The 21496-nt window shown below is 38.0% G+C and overlaps 2 protein-coding genes and 1 pseudogene across 2 annotated transcripts in view; 2 read left to right on the top strand and 1 right to left on the bottom strand.

Annotated features, from left to right (window-relative positions):
• Window positions 1–13027, top strand: part of LOC102871028 (nucleolar and spindle-associated protein 1-like) — a 52781-nt gene extending 39754 nt beyond the window's left edge. The window contains exons 7-11 of the mRNA XM_006883223.1: window positions 511–724; window positions 3680–3831; window positions 6463–6570; window positions 10896–11004; window positions 12934–13027. Coding sequence (XP_006883285.1) covers window positions 511–724; window positions 3680–3831; window positions 6463–6570; window positions 10896–11004; window positions 12934–13027 — 677 coding nt within the window. The remainder of the gene's footprint in view (window positions 1–510; window positions 725–3679; window positions 3832–6462; window positions 6571–10895; window positions 11005–12933) is intronic.
• On the top strand, window positions 6927–8094 carry LOC102859109 (annotated as a pseudogene).
• Window positions 13028–14237: 1210 nt separating the features above from the next.
• NDUFAF1 (NADH dehydrogenase (ubiquinone) complex I, assembly factor 1) overlaps window positions 14238–21496 on the bottom strand; it is a 28550-nt gene continuing 21291 nt past the window's right edge. Inside the window, exon 4 of the mRNA XM_006882995.1 lies at window positions 14238–14387. Coding sequence (XP_006883057.1) covers window positions 14238–14387 — 150 coding nt within the window. The remainder of the gene's footprint in view (window positions 14388–21496) is intronic.

Raw genomic sequence — 21496 nt, 5'->3', positions numbered from 1 at the left:
TTTGTATTTAAAAAACTGTATCTCATGCTATCAAAGGTACCATGATTCCAAATAAATCTATTCTCCTTTTTTAGATTTAAAACCATCTCTCTTCTATCCACAGGAGCTACCTCTTGGTCTAGTTAGAAAATGCCTGGGTATATGGCAACAGAAAGACTTTCTGTTAACATATTATTCAGTAATTTCAATCAGAAATTACTTGACATCAGTATGGCCATATCACTACAATGGAGGGTACAGCAAGAATAAGATGAGGCAGTGGGCAAGGAAGGGACACAGGTCAGGTTAAGTGGGGAAGAGACCAGGAACAAATGGTCACTCTCTTCTCCTAGAAGAGAATAATACTGTGTGAGGGGCTCAGCTTAAAATGGTGCTTTTTGAATGACTGTATAAAGCATAATGTCAATGAAGGAAAGTATGAAACACACACAAAAAATCCCCACTATGTAGATGAATGAAACACCATGTATATATATGAATAATTACATGCATGGCAATTTTTAATAAAAGGTGCTTTTCACCCTCTTCAGAAGCAGCCTGCTCACAAGAAAATGGTCCTGACTCCAGTGATGATGACTCCAGTGCCTCTCAGAAAAAGGCCATCCGTCGCTCACACTCCCAGCAGTCAGCAGTGCTGGGTTCAGGGCACTGCGAGACAGAGCATTCTGTGTCCGAAGCGGTCAGTCAAGACCTCTGCTGTCTCAGCAACAAAAATGAATGTCAGGTAAAAATGTCGCTCCAAATGTAATTGGGGGGGGATCTTTCAAAGGCTTAGTGTTCTTAAGATATTTCTTATGCACACCCATATTTATCTGGCTTTGTTCACAATAGCAAGGAGTTGGAAACAACCTAAGTGCCCATCAACAAACGAATGGATAGAGAAGCTATGGTATATTCACACAATGGAATACTATGCTGCATTGAAAAACAAGGAACTCATGCAATATTATTCAAAATGGGTGACCCTGGAGGACATTATGCTGAGTGAAATATCTCAGTCACAAAAGGACAAATGCTGCATGGTGCTACTGTTGTAAAACAGGACTGACAACTGGGTTGTGGGGAGACTGAGAAAAATGGGTTCAATAATGTATACTGCATTGAATCAGATGAGGGAGAGAACTGTTTAGCGGGGATATGTGATCAGGTATTTTTGTCATGACAGGAGTCCGGAACGAAGGCTGCATAGTGAAGTGGACCTGGGGGGAGGGATTGTAAAACAATGAAAGAATTTTTATTTTACTTTTCAAAGAGAAGAGTGTACTGGGGTGTGGGGGCAGGGAGAAAAGTGCAACAATGAATGAATGGAAATCCAAAGTCTGTAAATTTTTATTGAAATAATAAAAAAAATTTAAAAACCCAACAACAATGAAAAAGATACTTTTTAAAAAGGACATTTCAAGTGGCTTACATCAAATAAATTTTATTGATGATGAAAAAGGGGGGGAAAGGATCATAAATATAGATCAAAGATAAAAAATAAAATATATTTAGTATATGGATATTTTTAATTTTATGTATACCTGAAAATAGGTTGTAATCTTTTTTTCAATCATGTGAAATCAGAATTGAAGCTAAAGTCCTAAAAAATCCTGTGAATGCAGTACACAGTATCAATACAAAGTACCCTTTTTATTGTTGCAACCAATCTTACCATACTATAATTAGATCTAATAGATCTGATACATGTTAACACTTCTCCAACAGTGTGAAATCATAGAAGTTTGGAGTTGTACTTACTGAATTAGCAGGAGATTGCCCCTCCTACTGCAGAGCATCTGGTGTTTTTGAACCACCTACCAGAGTTCTCCTAAGGCTCATGTTCTTGAATGCTGTTTAAGAACGGTGTTCAAGGGGCCAGTCGTTGCTTCCTTGCAACATCCAGAGCATAGATTTATATTCATTTATATTCTGACACATTTCATTTTCTTAGCTCTAACAGAGCTAACAGTAAGAATTTGAGTGTTAATTCAGAATCCACCATGAAATCTTTAATTATTAAGGATAATAAAGTGGCTTTCTGTTAACTCCTATTCCCAACTTTATGTGTATTTTTGGCCTATCAATTGTTATTGTTCTATGTGCTGTTAATCTATTGACTCCTAGAAACTCTATGAACAATAAATAGATCTGACCCTTGCCCTATTCTGTGTCATCCTCATCACTTTTTATATACTTTTCCCCTTTGTTACAGTCACTGTATCAATCCATCTTTTTGAGGGTCTTTGTTTACTGACCCTCTACCATTCCAAGCATGATGTTCTTTTCCAATCACCGATTCCTCCTAACAACACAAAGTCTATGAGGTGAAGAGCTTCACCGTCCATGCCTCCAAGGTGCACCTAGTTGCACTTTCTCCAAGAAAGAACTGGGTTTTATTTGGTTTTGTTGTTGTTATTTTTTTCCCAGACAGACCTGTTTGCTTTCTTGGCACTCCACAGGATATTTGATATTTTTCTCCACCACCACTACTCAAAGACACTTAGGATTCTTCTGTCATCCTTAGTCAGTGTCCAACTTTAAGATGTCTAGCAAGTAATCAAAAAGATAACTTGGATCAGGCACATCTTAGTTTTTAAACTGACATCATTGCTTTTTATCACTATGGCACTGTTCTTGACAGCAGATTTTCCCATTGCAATGTATCTTTTGATTTCTTGACTGCTGGTACCACGAGTGTTGATTGTGGATGTAAGTAAGATGAAATTGCTGACGAAGTCAGTCTTTTCTCCAGCTATCATGACATTGCCTGTTGGCCTGGGGATGAGGACTTTTGTTTTCTTGATAATGATTTCTATTTCATAATGTATTGGACCTTCTGCAGCAAGTGTTTTAAGATTAGTTCACTTTCTGCAAGTAAGGTTATATCATCTGCATAATCCAGATTGCTGATGAGTCTTCCTCTAATCCTCCAATATGGCATCAGCTACATTCTTCATCATATAGTCTATATTCTTGAACAATTTGTTCAGCATACAGATTGAATAGGTATGGGAAAAGGATACAGCCCTAAGAAAATAGCCTAAAATAGTCCTGGTGGCATATTGTATTATGTGATGGACTATTAACCAGAAGATAGGCAGTTTGAATACACCAGCCACTCCGAGAGTGAAGATGAGGCAATCAACGGCCTTGGTATGTGAGGGTCCATGTGAGCCAGAACTGACACGATGGGAATGGGTCTGATTTTGCTTTAAGGAAAATATTGCCAATTAACTGTGACATGCTACCCATTGCAAAACACATCTCACTTCAGAGATATAAGGAACATATACATCAGAGTCAGTGAAATAAATATATGACCATCTGCCCTAAGTACAGAATGAGCTTGTGATGTGTTCTATTCAAATGAAAGACATTCTTTTAGGCAGGTGTGATATCTGTACCCATCAGTCAGCTGACACTGCAGTTTCCCATTCCCTTTGACTTATCACCAGGAATAGCTTTGTATTGTCATAGGCCAGACTGGGTAGTAGAGAAAGTACAAGATTATTATTTCACAAATAATGATAAATTTACTTTAGCATCTGTGTTTTAAGGACATGTCTTTGCTGTAAAAGAGGTTCATTCATGTCAGAAGTATTTATTGAAGCCCTTTAATGGCCTTGTCAGGTGGTTTTGTCTATAGGGTAAGCTTGACACGAGTACTTAATGTCTCACATTCTCCTGTCCTGTCTAGGTTTTCAGCAGCTACCAAAGATAATGAGCATAAACGCTCACTGACCAAGACCCCAGCCAGGAAGTCTCCACATATGAGCCTGTCCAGGAGTACTCCAAAAAGCCCGGCTGTGCTCAGCACACACAAGTTGAACACCACTGATCCGGCTTCGGGTAAAACATTCTTGATTCATCATTAATCCATGTAACTTCTTGAAATTATTAAGTGTATCTGTTTCCATAAAGACTTTTTAGATCTATAGAAGTAAAAAGTTTACTACAGACTATTTCTCACTTTATATTAACAGGGGAAAAGATCAGAGACCCAAGCAAGAAACTGAAATCTGCCTGAGGGTCTCTCTCCTCCCCAAAAGAGGTGTTAAAGTGCTAACTGTCTCAAAGAGCAGTTCCTTCTAGGGCTTGGGAATTAGACTGAGGGTTAGACAGCTAGCCTAATGATCTACAGGACTTGGAAAGTAGCAGAACCCGACCACTGAGATAGTAATAGATGCTAATTGGTAACAGGTTGTGCAAACCAGAATAAGCCATGGAGATACTCTTCTGTCTCCTTTTTTAGCACCTACAGCTAATGTGCAAGAAAATGTGTTCCATGAGAACACTGTCGAAGCAATGAGAGGGTTTAAAACATGACCAGCACACCTTGAGGCCTATACAGACCTGAATGTCATGATTCTCCCAGGAATCCTTTCATGGGTGCTACAGTTAAAAAGCCTTGATTACTCAGATTCCCTAAGCTTAGAGGAATCCAGCAGGAACTTCAGACAAAAGGAGAGTAGTATTGTGATAATCCATTTGGAGACTACCTGTGAGGCTTTGTTCATGCCTTAAAGATCAGCATTAGGGAAATCTGGAGGCCTAATGGGTAAGGAGTTGCACTACCAACCCTAAAGCAGGCAGTTCAAATCCTCCTGATGTGACCTACAGCCTCTGAAAACTCTCTGGAGGGTCAGGCATGAGTCGGTTCCAACTGCACAGCAATGAGAAATTTTGGTTTTGAAGATTAGCATTAGACCAAGTAATTAGACAACTAACCAGCAAGAGAGAGTCTCAACAGAGAACAGTAAACTTCCTCCCCATACGCTACTACAGGGAAGAAAAGAGCTTGGTCAGGGTGTGGTGCCCACTGATGGAAGGTGAACTCACCTTAGCTAGGACGTTCCATAGTGAGCAGCAGCCACCCACCCAACAGCAAGGAAGGGCTCTGACATCGTCCCACAGGGTGGGATTCAAAGACTGAATGTGTGCCTCCTCCTGGGCCTCCTCTAAGGAATCCACCCCATTCCCAGTTATTTTATGTTAATCTTTTTTTTTTATGTTAATCTTATATAAATGAAAGTTATAGGATTTTTGTGTGTGATTTGCTTCACTCAGCATAACCCTCTGAGGTTCCTTCATGTTTATAAATGAGCTACAATTCATTTCTTACGTGTATTTATCCATTTTACTCCTCATGGAAATGTATGAAATTTCTGTTATTACAGTGTATCCGTGAACATTTTATTACACGTCCCCTGTGCAGTGCACAAGTCTCCAGGCCTAGAAGTGGAGCTGCTCCATCAGAGGGCCCACACACATGGAACTTTACTGGTTGAATTGTACCAAATACGCTTTCACCACCTGTGTATGAGATCCTATTCTTCTACTCTCTGCTGACACTTGGTATTGACACAGTGGAATAGCTTCAACACTGAGGTTTGGTTTAACTAGGTGGTCCTAGCTCCTCGTTGCCTATTCACAAATATAGGCAAGTGTTGACACTGACGGGATCTGGGTGCACCTAAGTGGCTTTTCCATTGAAGGGAAAGGATTATAAAATATGTCAGATGTTCATTCAGCAAGCTCTAGCAAAAAAGACTTTTTTGCCCAACATTAGTTAAAAGATTTATTAGATTCCATCAGGGCATGTTTTTAACTTTACAGTAAAAAAGATTGATTTCCTTGAATGACAATGACCTTTATTGGTAAAGGGAGCTCTGGTCTTCTGCTAACCGAAAAGCTGTGCCCCTCTGGCCGTTTAAATCCAGCAGTAGCTCGGATGGACAGCCTCCTCCGTTTTGATTTACAGTCTCAAAAAGTGAACGAGGGTGTGCTAAGTGTTGGTTCTGACTCTATCAAAGAAATCAAATTTTTTTTTAAATTTTTATGAATTTTAATGAACATTTACAGAGATTTTGAATTTCCATTCATTCATTGTTGCATTTTTTTTCTCCCTGCCTACTGCCCCCCAGCCCCCAGTTCACTCTTCCCTTTGAAAAGGAAAAGAAAAATTCCTTCATTGGTCTGGAATCCCCCCCATAATTAAAGCTTTTTAGATTAACAACTACAGCCATAAATCTCTTAATTTATAAATTGTGATAAGGCTTTATATTTGTGTTAATAAAAATATTAAATATATATATGAAATATATATTATATAATATTTAAATACACACACATAGCAAAGAGATATAAGAATAATCTCAAAAGTGCTCACTTCAGCACATATACTAAAATTGGAACAATACAGAGAAGATTAGCATGGCCCCTGCACAAGGATAACAGTAAAATTCATGAAGCGTTTCATATTAGAGAGAAAAAAAAGAATCTTAAAATTTAGTTACTAGTTTCCATAGGATTCTAAACTCCTAGAAGGTTCTAGGAAATGGCATAGCATCCAGAATATTTGGGGAACTTTTCTCATTCCTTTTAACCCATATCGGTTTCACACTATTTATATACTCAGAAGTGATGCTTTGGTAAGAATTAGCAGGTCTTTTTTCCTAACAAAGGGTTTTTTTTTTATAGTTATCACCCCCTTCAAGCTGACAGTGGAGACTCCTGTCTCCAATAAAAAGCCAGTGTTTGATCTCAAAGCAAGTTTGTCTCGTCCCCTCACCTATGAGCCACACAGAGGTATGTTGGGGTTGTTGTAAGGTACAGAGTATACAAAAGACTTAAACAATTCTGCATTTAAGGATATGAAAAAATGTCTAATGCCTCAGTACAAGTCATGATTGATGACTTGGAACCATAGCCCTTGTTTCCACACACACAAACCTAAGATTGAAAAGAATGTCTGTTAAGCAACCAAGTATTAAGGAATTTATTCACTTACATTTTATTCATCAGTATTAACCAGTATCACCACACAAAAAAATAATAAAATGTGAACCAAAATCAAGAAACTTGAAACTTGTGGCTCTGAGCTGCCGCCACTCCAGTCCATGAAGAAATGTGGTCAGGCCGGCAGGCATTAAATGGAAAAGAAGATGTCCCTGTATGATGACCTGGGAGTAGAGACCAGTGATGCAGAAACAGAAGGCTGGTCCAAAAATTTCAAACTTTTTCAGTCTCAGCTTCAGGTGAAGAAGGCTGCTCTCACTCAAGCAGAGTCAAAGGACTAAACAAAGTACAGTGCTTGTCCCAGTAATTGACCTAAAACGAGGCAGTTCATCAGATGACTGGCACATTGTGCATACCCGGCCTCATGTAGCAGCTGGGCTAAAGGATCCTGTTCCCTGTGGATTTTCTGCAGGAAAAGTTTTTATTCCCTTAGCTGATGAATATGATCCTATGTTTCCTAATTATGAGAAAGTAGTAAAACACCAAAGAGAAGAAAAACAAAGAAAAAAGGAAAGACAAAAAGAAATAGGAGAAAAGAGGCATAAGACAGACATGAAGCTAGTGGATTTTTAAGGTGACTAGATTCTGATTATGATGAAGATTATGAGCAAGACAGGAGGAAAAGAAGTATTGGTAGAGCTGCTATTGCACTACCTACTTCTCTCGTAGAAAAAGACAGAGTTACCTCGAAATTTTCACTATGAAGAGGATTCAAGACCTTGATCACAGTCTTCCAAAGCTGCTTTTCCTCCCCCACTATATGAATAGGAAAGGCCAAGATCACCAACCGGGCCCAGCAACTCCTTCCTTGCTAACATGGGTGGCACAGGAGCACATAAGATCAAGCAGAAGGATGGCTTCTGGGAAGGCCAAGGTCTGGGGAAACATGAACAGGGGCTGAGCACTGCATTGTCAGGAGAGAAAACAAGCAAGCGTGGAGGCAAGATCATTGTTTGTGATGCTACAAAGATGCAACCAAGAAATTGGATTCAAATCCATTAACTGAAATACTTAAGTGCCATTAAGTGAAATACTAAGGAACATGGTTGGTGCAGGGGAGGTAGATGAAGACTTAGAAGTTGAAACCAAGGAAGAATATGAAAAATATGGCAAAGCTGGAAAATGCGTAATATTTGAAATTCCTGGTGCTCCAGATGATGAAGTAGCACAGATACTTTTAGAATTTAAGAGGGGTGAATCAGCAATTAAAGCTGTTGTTGATCTGAATGGAAGTATTTTGGTGGACGGGTGGTGAAATCATGTTTCTACAGTTTGGATAAATACAGGGTCTTGTTTTCTGCAGATCAAATTTGATTTTCAAATCTTAGAACACAAGTCATCTCTAATCTTAAATGAGCTGCAAGCTGAGCGTAAAGAACAAAGGCATCAACCTCACGGCTGTTTGGGATCTGAGATGCTTGGGAGTACTTCTAAGATACATGTTGATTCCTTTTTGTGTTTTTTTACTATAGTATAAAAATCCTTTCTAAAAAAAACAGAACAAAAGAAAGAAAAAAAAAGAAACTTGTAAGTTAACCTGTGCAGCTCTTGTTTGTAAATGGATGCTTGCTATATAGTTTTAAAAGTCCCACTCTGGGCACTACCAGTGCAACAACCTGGTACATTTTTACTGGCCTATTGTTGCTCTTGAGCAACATATTAAAGTGACTTTATAAATCCACTTAAATTATTAGTAGGCAGCTCTGGTGGCATTATCCCAGGGAAGTTGCACTGCCAACCCAATAGTGATGCCTTTGGTGTTTCAAATCCATCAACAATGATGTACAGCCTCTAAAAAGCTGTTGGAGGGTCAACTATGAGTTGCTTCTGACTCAACAGTAACGAATTAAGTGAATTAATGTACTCTATCTACAGGTCCTGAAAAGGACCTAAAGAGCTTGCAGCAGAAGTTCAAGAACCGCAGCCTTCAATATGGATTGAGGCTCAGTGTTAAGAAGACAAAGATTCTCACCACTGGGTCAACTGGCAGCATCAAGATGGATGGTGAAGAGATTAATTGTTCACAGCTTTAATTTATTTGGCTCCAAAGTCAACACTCTTGGCACCAGCAGCCAGGAAATTAAGACATATTGCGATGGGAAAGTCTGCTGTTAGGGACCTCTCCAAAGTCCTGAAGAGCAATGGTGTCACTCTGGAGACTAAGATGTGCCTGATACAGGCCATGGTCTTTGCAATCTTTTGATATGTGTCAGAGAGCTAGACAATGACTAGGGAGGATAGGAGAATTGATGCCTTTGAGCTGTGGTGTTGGAGAAGAGTATTGAATATACCATGGACTGCTGGGAGAACAAATAGGTTTGTCCTGGAAAGGGTAAAAATAGGCTGCTCCTTGGAGACAAGGATTCTGAAGCTCTGTCTGACATACTTTGGACATGTTGCAAGAAGGGACCAGTCCTTGGAGAAGGACGTCATGCTTGGGAGGGTGGAAGGACAGTACAGGAGAGAAAGACCCTCTATGAGGTGGATTGATTCAGTCACTGGGGTAATGGGGGGTAGGTGTGTCAGAGACAGTGAGATTGGCACAGGATAGAGCATGGTTTTGGGCTGTTGTACATAGGGTCACTATGAGTCACAGGCAACTCGACAGCACATAACAGCAACTATCTTCCAGTGCTTCTGAAATGACTCTAAAATAAGAAACTTCCTAATGGATTTACTTTATGTAAGTGTTAAGTTTCTAATTTTAGTGAAACGTAAATCTGAGTTATTTAGAAGTAAAATTCAGTTAAACTATCATTAAAAAGAAGTGTCTCCTTCCCCTGCTACCTCCTACTCTATCTCACCAAGTCTTTCCATCTCTGGCAGTGGCACATCTAGCTACCTGGTTGTTCTGGACAAAAATCTCGAAGTCATCCTTTGCTCCTCACATTCTTCCAGACCTCAAATCCACACATCCTTTCTACACCAGTCCTTTCAACACCACTTTTGAAACAGATCTTTAAATTGATCACTTTCACTTCTTTATTGCAACCTTTTTTGACCTAGCTCACCATTATATCTTACCTTGGTGTCAGTGACAGTCTCTGTGTCCCATAATTAAAAAAAAAGAAAATCAAAACAATTACCTCTCGGCTCAGAACCTCAGGAGATTTCCCATCTCTTGCCTCACCCTCACTTTACTGCCTCCCTTTCCCATGCTCCACCCTCACTGGTATTTTCAGGAAAAACACCATGCTTTGCACTCCTCAGTCAGAAGAGTAGAATATACTTCAATCAGACTCTGACACAGATTGCCCTCATCCTTTATTGGGATAGTCATTCAGTGCTCAGTTTCCTCTCCTTATCACTTTTTTATTTCTTCATAGCACTTAGTGAACTGCTAATATGTTATTATCTGTCTCTTCCCCTGGGATGTAAAGCCCACAGGGCAGGGGTTTCGGCTGGTTTGGTTTCTTGCTGTGGGGCCAGGATCTACAATAACTGAAGGACTCAAACTACCACTTACTTCAACTGATAATAGAAAATTTGGATGAAAAAACTTCCTCTGTGCTTCCTATTGTTTTTATGTTCGGGACTTAATTAATCCTTCTTACGTTACAGGAATAAATAAGTTGTACTAATTTCAGAGATTATTGAAAGGATCAAATAAAATTATAAACACTATTAAATAGAAAATTGTCTTTGGAAATGTGTCATAATAACATATATAATTATATAAAAATTTTTACTGGAAATTTGATCCTAGTTCTAAAACCAACATCATATTCCTACTTTCATTCCATTTCAAATTTTTTCAGTAGATTAACAGCAAACTAAGTATGTCAACATTAGCGGCAACTTCTATAGATTAAATACTTTAATATTAAAAATATCTTTGTAATAATAGTAAACCTATCTTTGTAATCTCAGGGTAAAACACTTGGATAAAACAGCTTATAAAAGTGACCTATGTGGTTGGATGCAATATTAATTTCTTTTTAACTTCGCAAGGATTTGAAAATAGAACACATTTTTATTTTTAAAGGAAAAAAAAGCCAGAATAACTGAAAAGTATCTATAAATGCTAATAGTAAGTAAGTAGCCACAAATGAAGAAAATAATGTTGGAACACAAATATAAAAATCTTAAATCTCTTTGTCTCTGTCCTAAACTAGGAAAGCTGAAACCATGGGGACAATCAAAGGAAAATAATTCTCTGAATGAATATGTAACTAGAGTGAGCTTCCATAAGAAAACATATAAACAACCCCATCTCCAGACCAGGTGAGTTCATAATTATCTAAAAGGATTAGTCTAATTACATTTTGAAAGACTATATAAAAAAAGTAGAACCTCTGAGACTTAACACTGATTTTTATCAAGAGGTTAGCACAGAATCACTACCTGACATTCTAAAATTGGGAGTGCCTATGCTCTCCATAGGAGGGCTCTAGTTGTATGGTCCCTGGGAAATCATGATGTCAACATAAAGGGAGCAGCTCTTTGGCAGTTTTCTGCCAGCGACTCCTTGGAAGAAAGCTGGGCAGTCTCTTTGCATCCAAAAACTGGAGAGTTGGCTGAGTCAGTTCCAATTTGATGGCAATGAATTTAGGGCCTCCACAATGAATTCTTTGAATAGATTTCAATGAAGCTCAAAACTCTTGTGTTGTTTTCAGACCTTCATAGATGATTTGGAAGACTGGTATTCAGAGCATTGCATAACCTATTAACACAAAAATCATCCACGCGAGTGCTCAAAAGATTTCAATTCTGACTCATGGTGACTCATGTGTCAGAGTGCCACTTTGCCTCCATAGTTTTTCAGTGGCTGATTTTTCAGAAATAAGTTATTAGACCTTGATTCTGAGGCACTGGTCCATGGTGCTGGACCACTAGCCACTGAGTGCTTAACCATTTATATATATCACATAGTAACACAACCAGGAGGATAAACATCTCTCACCCAAGGAAACCAGTCTTATGCTAAGATTTGGCCAATTCATACTGGTTCAGGCATAGCTGATGATAGAAAACTCTGAACAGACTTGAATTCTTAAAATCTAAGTGATATAGGATAGCTAGTCATAACTAGAAAAATTCCAGGTCAAAGCCCTCGAAGAGAAGACTCAGAAGAGGCAGAATGAGTTCTTTTCAGACACCTGATGCGACGTTGTAGAGACCAATGTACATTTCAAGGAGCACAGTCAACTACCACATATAACCAGGCACCATTGATTCCACCTCTGCCAGTAAAGAGATGTGATTGCTATGCCTTGTCTATCTACTCTGCCCTTGTTTTCTAAGATGGAGATTGTTTCTATCTATTGTTTTTCTAATTCATCCACATTTTTACAAGATTGGAGCCATTCTGGTTTCAATTTGTCAGCTTCGAGTGAACTGGGATGAACTGGTTCAAAGCCCTGTCCTTACATGAGGGAAAATACCAGAAGGTCCTTAGATGCTTCCAGCAGCATGAAAACCAGATTAGAGCCATAACCAGTCCTGAGCTGCAGCTGGTCTTGGTTGAGTCCAGGCTGCCCATCTAGGTTACTCGTCATATGTCTCTTGCATATTCTCCAGCTTCTATCAAGACATTATTACTACTGTATTTATTATCCTGGGGTTTTGTTAGGCCCCTCGAAACAATATGGTAGCTTTGAGCCAGTAGAACTTGCTTACAGAAGGAAAACAAGCACTCTCTCTGCTAAGTCAGAACCAGCTCTTATCTGACCCTACAGTGGGTGGGTATTGTGGAGTCATAAACTGCATGGGAGGTGGCTGCCTATCTTTCTCCTGTGGAACAGCTGACAGATTTGAATTGCCAGAGAGGTGCCACCTTTGGGTTAGAAGCACAGTTCTCCATAGACAACACCACCGGTACTCCCTAGAACATTCACTGCCTCACTGTAATTTTTAACTGTTTAAACATCAAGGGGTAGATATTTCTCATTTAAAACACAAAACATATAGGATTTGGATTAAATTACCATGATGCCTTCTTGTTCCAATTCCTGTTTAATTTTCAGAACATTAGGTTAACACATAAAAAACCAGTTCCTAGGCCTTTAACACAATGACTTAATAGTGTGGCTCTATCTTCCTGTGAGTGTTCTACACAGTGTGCTCAATGTCATTACTGGCCCAGCAATAGTTGTATTAAAGTGTCTGTTGAGTTGCTTAACCAAAGCTTAACATGTAACCTGTCACTCTTAGGGAAGAAAAACGGAAGAAACATGAGCAAGAACGAAAGGAGAAGAAAGAAAAGGTTTTGGAAGCTCGAAGAGGCTTTAATATAGCAGCAAATTAATAAGCTCTTTCTATAAATATTCAGTTAGTGTGAAACTTTCTCTTTGCTTTTGTAAATACTTTTATACTGTCTTCCTCACTTTCATCAAAATGTTTTCTACTCTTCACTGTACATATGTAATGTCTGTAGTCTATCTCCTGCATCTCTGAAGATTGTTTCTTGATAAAGCGGAAAATAACATAGTAAGAACTAAGGAAGCTGGGACAGAAAGATCATCATCCCTTAGTACAGAGAATCCAGTAATCTTAATGAAATTGTGGGTACATATTTAGTTATAGCATAATGTTTTACCTATGCAAAAAATATTTTTAAGTTTAAGTACCTTTATTCAGATTACTTTATATATCTGCCATCTGTCAGTCATTCTTAAAAACAAAACTGCAACTCCTTCCAAGCTTACTTAAAAATAAAATAGTTAGGACTACATGGAAATTTGAAGATTACTACTGTAAGGACTATTGTTCTGACAAGCTAGTATCATATTCAGTTTATAGCAAAGACTAAAGTTGCTTAATTTGGTATGTTTATTGCTTTTGGGTTTTGGACGGCATAAGATCTTCACAAATAAAACTTTTTCTCATTAAGGTAAATGTATTCTTTGTAAACATAATGACCTCACAGGTTTAACTGGCTAGCTAAGTAACAGTTTACATTTACCAATTTTTTGTTGTTTTCTACTGTCAAATGGGATCCAACTGGAACAGGAGGAGATTGCCCCTCTCTCCAGCAGAGCATCTGATAGATTCAAACCACGCACCTTCGGGATTGCAGCACAGCTTCTAGCCATTAGACTGCCAGAGCTCCCTGTCCAATCCTTTTCTTGATCACCATTCCCACACACAAAGAAGTGAATGAGTCCCTCATTTGTATTCACTTAGCACTTGTCACATTTTTTATACTTAGTGATGCTTACTGGTAAATTCAGATTTACTTCTCAAAAGACAGAGATCAGATCAATAGAGAAGTCTGAGTAATTCTCACATAAAAACTGTTGTTGACATTATCCCACTTCATTGCATCCTGTGCACTAAGTCACAGAGCAGAGGTTTCTTGAAGTATCCCCTGACCTAGGCCCTCTTAACAATTGTGTTTTTAGCCTTATCTTTGAAAATACATACCAGTGATTAGTTGGACACTATCAAAGAATACTTTATTTCATCTGACATTATGAATACTATTGCCTTTGGTAATACAAGTTGTCACATGATCTCTATTTAAAAAGTCGTGGGTTCAGATATGGAGAATTTTCATAGGCAAATTCTTCTCTGTGGGCTGGATCGGTAAATACTCCAATAAAGTCTATTTCCAGGAAGAACGGGCCATCCACTTTATCAGCCAGAGTGAATCCTATAGAAGATATCTAAATTTAAAATAAGAGAAGTTTATTAAAATCTCATACTGACGTCAAGTTTTAAAATTCTGTGAAATTCTGACTACTATAGCTGGGTTTTTATACGATCAGCCCTTTGCAGCTAGCTCTCAAATTAGAATAGAAAATATGAAGCAGCTTTTCTGTGTTCTGCTTTCCCAAGTACCACATAACATCGGTAATTTCTACATGGATGTCGATGAAGGCTCCCTGAAACTCCTGAACTCTATTAATATATGCTCTTATTTTAAAACTAAAATAAAACGTAGACAGGAGGAGCACAAGAGAAGATGGCAGTGTGAGGGAAGGCTCCCCGTTACTTTGCCAAGCAACTAACAACAAATTAAAAAAAAAACAATCAGTCTGAGATCTCAGAATCCCAGATGATAACAGAAGGTAACAAAGAGTCCAGAAGCCAGAAAAAGGAGTCTAGCACAGAAGCTGGAAGAACCTACCCACCAATATCAAGAGCACTCACCCACCCACAACCATTTTAGAAGGGGCTGACCACCACTCAAAAACATACAAGGGAGCTCTGGTGGCCTACTGGCAAGAAGCTGCAATCCCAGAAGTGTGCGGTTCGAGTCCTCCCGATGCTCTGCTGGAGAAAGAGGGACAATCTCCTCCTGTCCCAGTCAGATCTGATTTGACGGTACACACAAAATAATAAAATTTTTAAAAAAACCCAAAACAAATATACACCACCACAAGATAAAGGTAAACAACCCAACTGAAAAATAGGCACAGAATATGAACAGACACTTCACCAAAGAAGACAGATGGCAAACAAACACATGAATAAATGTTCAAAATCCCTAGCTCTAAGAGAGACGCAAATTAAAACAACTATGAGATATCATCCCACACCAGTAACAACAGCAAAATTTAACAGAACAGCAAACAACAAATGCTGGTGAGGTTGTGGAGAAACTGGAACTTTTATTCACTGTTGGTGGGAGTGTAAAATGGTGTGACCACTATGGAAGGCAGTATGGCGCTTTCTCAAAAACATTTGAGGGGAGCTCTGGTGGCCTAGTGGCAAGGAGCTGCAACTATAATTCCAGAGGCGAACGGTTCAAATCCACCAGATGCTCTGCCGGGGAAGGAGGGACAATCTCCTCCTGTACCAGTCAGATCTGATTTGACGGTACACGCATACAAAAATAATAAAAATTTTAAAAATTTTAAAAAAAATAAAAATTAAAAAAAAAGAAATACCATTTGACCCAGCATTTCCACTACTTGGAATATACCCCAAAGAAACCACAACTGCCACCCAAGCAGATATATGCCCACCCATGTTTATTGAGGCTTTGTTCACAATAGCAAAGAGCTGGAAACAACCTAAGTGCCCAACAACAAACCAATGGATAGAGAAGCTGTGGTATATTCATACAATGGAATACTATGCTGCATTGAAAAACAAGGAACTCGTGAAATATTATACAAAATGGGTGATCCTGGAAGACATGCTGACTGAAATATCTCAGTTACAAAAGGACAAATACTGCATATTGCCACTGTTGTAAAACAGGACTGACATTGGGGTTGGGAGACAATGAGAAAGATGGGATAAATTATGTATACTGCACTGAAACAGATGAGGATGAGATGTATGAGTAAAAGGGATGTATGAAAAAAAAAAAGGGATGTATGAGTAGGTATTACTGTCATGACAGGAGTCCAGAATGAAAGCTGCATAGTGGAGTGGACTTGGGGGGAGAGGTGGGCAGGGAGAAAATTGCAACAATGAATGAATGGAAATCCAAAGTCTGTAAACTTTCATTAAAATGAATTTTTAAAAAACCACAAAAGACACTAATCTGAGAAAGTTGTGACCTAATTTTGTCCAGTGGAGCATAAGTAGCTATGGAAGCTTGATAGCTCTCATGTAATTGGTTTGGCAAGACAGGGTAAATCTTGTAGATTCCTGACATAGACAGTCACTTGGATTAGGCAGAACCCCAAAGGGAGCAGAACTAGGGACATGTTTCAAACTGACAGGGCAAAACATAGGGAACAGGTCACAGCAGGAAAACTGCTAATACCACCACATACATGCATACTGAAGTCCAGAAGTCAAGCACCTAGATTCTTTTTTTTTTCTTTTTTTTAACTGAAATTTTAATGAAAGTTTATAGAGACTTTGAATTTTCATTCATTCATTGTTGCACATTTTGCTCCCTGCCTACCCCTTCCCCCAGTTGGTTTTTTTTCTTTGAAAAGTAAAAAAAAACCCACATTATACACCCTCCTCCCCCGAGTCCACTCCACCATGCAGCTCTCATTCTGGAGTCTTGTCATGACAATAATACCAATCATATATCCCTTTTGAACAGTTCTCTCCCTCACCTGTTTCAATGCAGTATACATAATTTATCGCCTTTTAGTTTCAACACAACACCAATGTCAGTCCTGCTTTATAATAGTGGCATTATGCAGTATTTGTCCCTTTGTGACTGAGATATTTCACTTAGCATAATGTCCTCCAAGGTTACCTGTTTTGTACCATAGTTCATGAATTCCTTGTTTTTCAATGCAGCATAGTATTCCATTGTGTGAATATACTACAACTTCTCTATCCACTTGTTTGTTTATGGGCACTTGGGTTGTTTCCAACTCTTAAGCACCTAGATTCTTGATCAGCACAGAAATAAACTAAAGTTTAGAGCAGTGGTTCAAAGAAGAACATCTTAAACTCACTGCTGCTAGTGGGTTTTGGCTCCTAGGATTCTTGAGGCTCCTGTTTCATTGCAGAGGTGGACTGCTAACTGTCCTGCAAAGAGCAGCTAGTACACCCTAACCTTTCAGGCACCTTGCTTGGCGTCAATCAGAAAATCTTCCCATAAAGTAAAAGGAAACAAAATAGTCTGAATAAAATACAATCACAAGAGGATAAAATGCTAGTCAGAAGCAAGGCAAAGACTAGGTAGGGCATTTCTCTTACAGAGGCCATAAAAATAGAAATTATATTTTTCTAACTACAGTGCTAAAATTAATTTTTAAATTCAGATACCTATAGTATCAAAGCATTGTCTAAACAACAAGAACCCAGGAATTCAGGGAATACCAATTGCAATATTTCGACAAACAGCTACACATGTGGGCATATTCACAATCCTATGCCAAGAAAACAGGAACACAGCTACCTGAAGAAATGACTACATGAGAACTTTATTTGTTCTTGTGTCAGAAAATGGTGACACAACAAAGTGCAGAAATTATCATTAAATATCACACACAAGTAAAAAAAAATTCTGATGATTATTCCAAGTTGGCTGAAGCAGCACATGGCAAGGAACCTGCCAGATAGTCTATCTAGTCTCAGAACAGGCAATGGAACAACGTTTGTCATTAGTGATGTCAGGTGGATCTCCGCTCAAACCAAGAATACCAGGAAAATGTTTACTTGTGTTAATAACTACAGAAACACATTTGGCTGTGTGGATTATAAGAAATTAGAGATAACATTGAGAAGAATGGGAATTGCAGAACACTTATTGGGTGTTCATGTAAAAGTTATATGTAGATCAAGAAACAGGTTTTCTGGGGGGTGGGGGTGGGCAGGGAGAAAAGTGCAACAATGAATGACTGGAAATCCCAAGTCTCTATAAACTTTCATTAAAATTAATAAATTTTAAAAAAGAAACAGTTGTTCTAATAGAGTAAGGGATACTGCATGGTTTAAAATAAGAAATGTACGTATCAGGGTTGCATTCTTTCTCATACCTATTGAATCTATATGCTCAACAATCTGAGAAGCTGGAGTATATGAAGAAGAATGTGATAGTATTAGAAGAATGTATGTGACTTCGGGATTGGAAGAAGACTCTTCAATAACCTATGTTTTGCTGATAATAAAACTTTGTGGAAACAACACAAGTGCCCATCAACAAACGAATGGATAGGGAAGCTGTGGTCTATTCACACAATGGAATACTATGCAGCACTGAAAAATAAAGAACTCAAGAAATATTATACAAAATGGCTTACCATGGAGGACATTATCCTGAGTGAAATATCTCAGTCACAGAAAGACAAATACTGTATAATGCCACTCTTATAAAACAGGACTGACAGGGGGGTTGGGGAGAAACTAAGAAAAGAGGGGATAATGTATATGGCATTGAAACAGATGAGGGAGAGAACTGTATAAAAGGAATATATGATTAAATATTATTGGTATGACAAGAGTCCAGAATAAGAGCTGCATAATAAAGAGGACAATGAAAAAACTTGTTTACAAAGAAAATAGCAAACTGAGCAGGAGAGGGGCAGGAAGGAAAATGTGCAACAAAGAATGAATGGAAATCTAAGTTTTTTATAAACTTAGAATAAAATCTATAAAAACCAACTCTGCAAATAGAGAGTGAAGAAAACTTGAAATACTGAAGAGGGTTCAAAGACTATATATATAACCTTCAATATAGATTACACCTCAACATCAAAAAAACAAAAATCACTACTGGATCATTAAGTGACATCATGATAGGTGGGGAAAAAGACTGAAACTGTCAATGGTATAATTTTACTTGGATCTTCAATCAATATCCATGGTAGCAACAGTCAAATCAAAAGGTGTCTTGCTGGGCAAATGTCCTGTCAAGGACCTCTTCAAATTGCTAACGAGCAAGGATGCCCTTTTAGAAACTAATGTGCACCTAACCCAAGTTACAGTATTTTCAACTGTTTCATATGCATGATAAGTTGAAAAATTAATAAGATAGACCCAAGAAGAATCAATGTTGGGGTTTTTTTATGTGTGTGTGTTGTTGTTGTTTTTTTATTCTTTTGTGTGTGTGTACCATCAAATCAGATCTGACTAGTACAGGAGGAGATTTTTCCTCCTTCTCCAGCAGAGCATCTGGTGGATTCGAACCACGTACTTCTAAGATTGCAGTGCAGCTTCTTGCCACTAGGCCACCAGAGCTCGCTGAATCAATGCTTTTGAACTGTGGTGCTGGTGAAGACTGAATATAGTACTGCCTGCCTGTCTTGGAGAAGTGCAGCCAAGTGTGCTCCTTAGAAGCAGCTGGTGAAACTGTCTCACATTCTTTGGGCATGTTGTCAGAAGACAGTCCTTAGAAAAATAAATTATGCTTGGAAAAGTAAATAGTGAAACAGGAAAACCCTCAATGAAATGGACTGACACTGAGTCTTTAATAGTGAGCTTCAGTGTGACAGATATTCTGAGGACCACACAAGAGGGCTAAATTGCAATCTGTCATTCATAGTGTTGCTATTAGTCATAGTTAGAAGTCACATAACAACCACAACACTAGGATATAATTGTGCTACATATGTTTTATAAAAAGCATACCGATAACTAATTAGTGAAGATCAAGAAGCAAATGAAAGGCTCAATTTAGAAATTGAAAAAATTAAAAATAAGTCTGAAACTGGAAACGACGGAATTAGAAAAATCAAGAAAAATACTCACCAAGAGAGAGTCAAACAGGTAAAAAGGAACTTTCTAGGGAAAAAAATAATTGAATTTACCAAGTCTTGAAAAACAAAAAGGAATAAATGCTAAACAGGATACTGGATTAAATAAAGAGACCTAACATTTAAAAAATGACACAGATCATGATTAAACTCTTCTGTTCCAGAGCATACTTCTGAATCCCTTCTATGAAGCAAACATAATCTTGATACCACAAAAAAAAGGAAACTATAAACCAGTATCTCATATAAATGCAAAACTCTTCAAAAAACGACCTAGTAAACAAAATCCAACAGCATATGAAAAGTTACATATCATTACCAAGTTTTATTCTGGGATCACAGGTATAGTTCAACATTAGAAAATCAATCAACATAATATACCAAGTCAAGAACAAAGGAAAAAAAAATACTGAGTAAAATATCTCAGTCACAAAAGGACAAATACTGCATAACACCGCTATTATAAAATAGGACTGACATGGAGGATTGAGGAAAGAATAGGATAAGAGTGGGTAGATAATGAACACTGCACTGGAACAGATGAGGGGAAGAACGATCCAAAAGGAATGTCAGATTAGGTATTATTTATGTAACAACAATCTGGAACAAGAGGTGCACTGCAAAGTGGACAAGAGTAGAGAGGAAGGAAGAAAATGTGCAACAATGAATGAATTTTAAAGGAAAAAGCAAAAAAAAAACAAACCCAAACTTAAAGAGCATCCTGACTGTACTTCCTCTTATTTAAAAAAAAAAGGAAAAGAGACATATGTATTATATCTATGGAAATAGAACAGCTTATGATAGAAGCCAACATCATTTCTTGATGAAGATTAGAAGAAATATAAATTCTTCAATATGATCCGAGACATATGTAAGGCCAACAGCCAACATTACACTTAATGGGGGGGGCGGGGAACGACGACAGTATTTTGCCCTTAAATTTTTGGACAAGGGTGCTGCTTTCACCACTTTTCAATATTGTATTCTAAGTCCTATACAGAGCAAGAAAAAGAAATAAAAGGTATCCAGAAAGGAAAGGTATACAATGGGAAAAGAAGCATCTGTACTCAGAGATTAAATGATCACATATATACAGAAAAATCTCAAAGTCCACAAGAAAACTTCTAGAATAGAGGAATTTAGCAAAAATGTAGGGTATAAGGTCAATAAACAAAAATCAATTGGGTTTCTATACACAGCAATGAGAAACCTGAAAGTGAAATGAGGAAATCAATATACAATAGCATCTAAAAGAATAAAATGCCAAGGATGGGGGAGTAAAAAAAAAAAAAAAAAGAATAAAAGACCTAGGAATAAATCTAACCACAGATGTAAAGTATTACACAAAAAAACTCTAAAACACTGCTGAAAAAGAAGCTCCTCATTTATGGAGTGAAAGACATACTGTTGAGATGTCATTACTACTGAAAATGATCTACAGATTCAACATAGCCTTTACAGAAACAGAAAAACCAAGCCTCAACTTTATGTTGAGGGCAAGAGACCCTGAACAGCTAAAGAAAAATGGTAAGATGCACACTTCCTGATTTAAAAAAAAAAAAATTCTAGTATGTGCCTTTAGGTCAGAACCAACTCACAGCTGACCCTCCATTGAATTTTCAGAGGCTGTAACTAGCACGCGAGCAGAATGCCCA

This window comes from Elephantulus edwardii, unplaced genomic scaffold, assembly GCF_000299155.1.
Source record: "Elephantulus edwardii isolate Elephantulus edwardi_28Jun2011 unplaced genomic scaffold, EleEdw1.0 scaffold00026, whole genome shotgun sequence".
Classification (NCBI taxonomy): domain Eukaryota; kingdom Metazoa; phylum Chordata; class Mammalia; order Macroscelidea; family Macroscelididae; genus Elephantulus; species Elephantulus edwardii.
The sequence above is the reverse complement of the archived record's forward strand: the minus strand, read 5'-3'. Positions and strand labels throughout refer to the sequence as shown.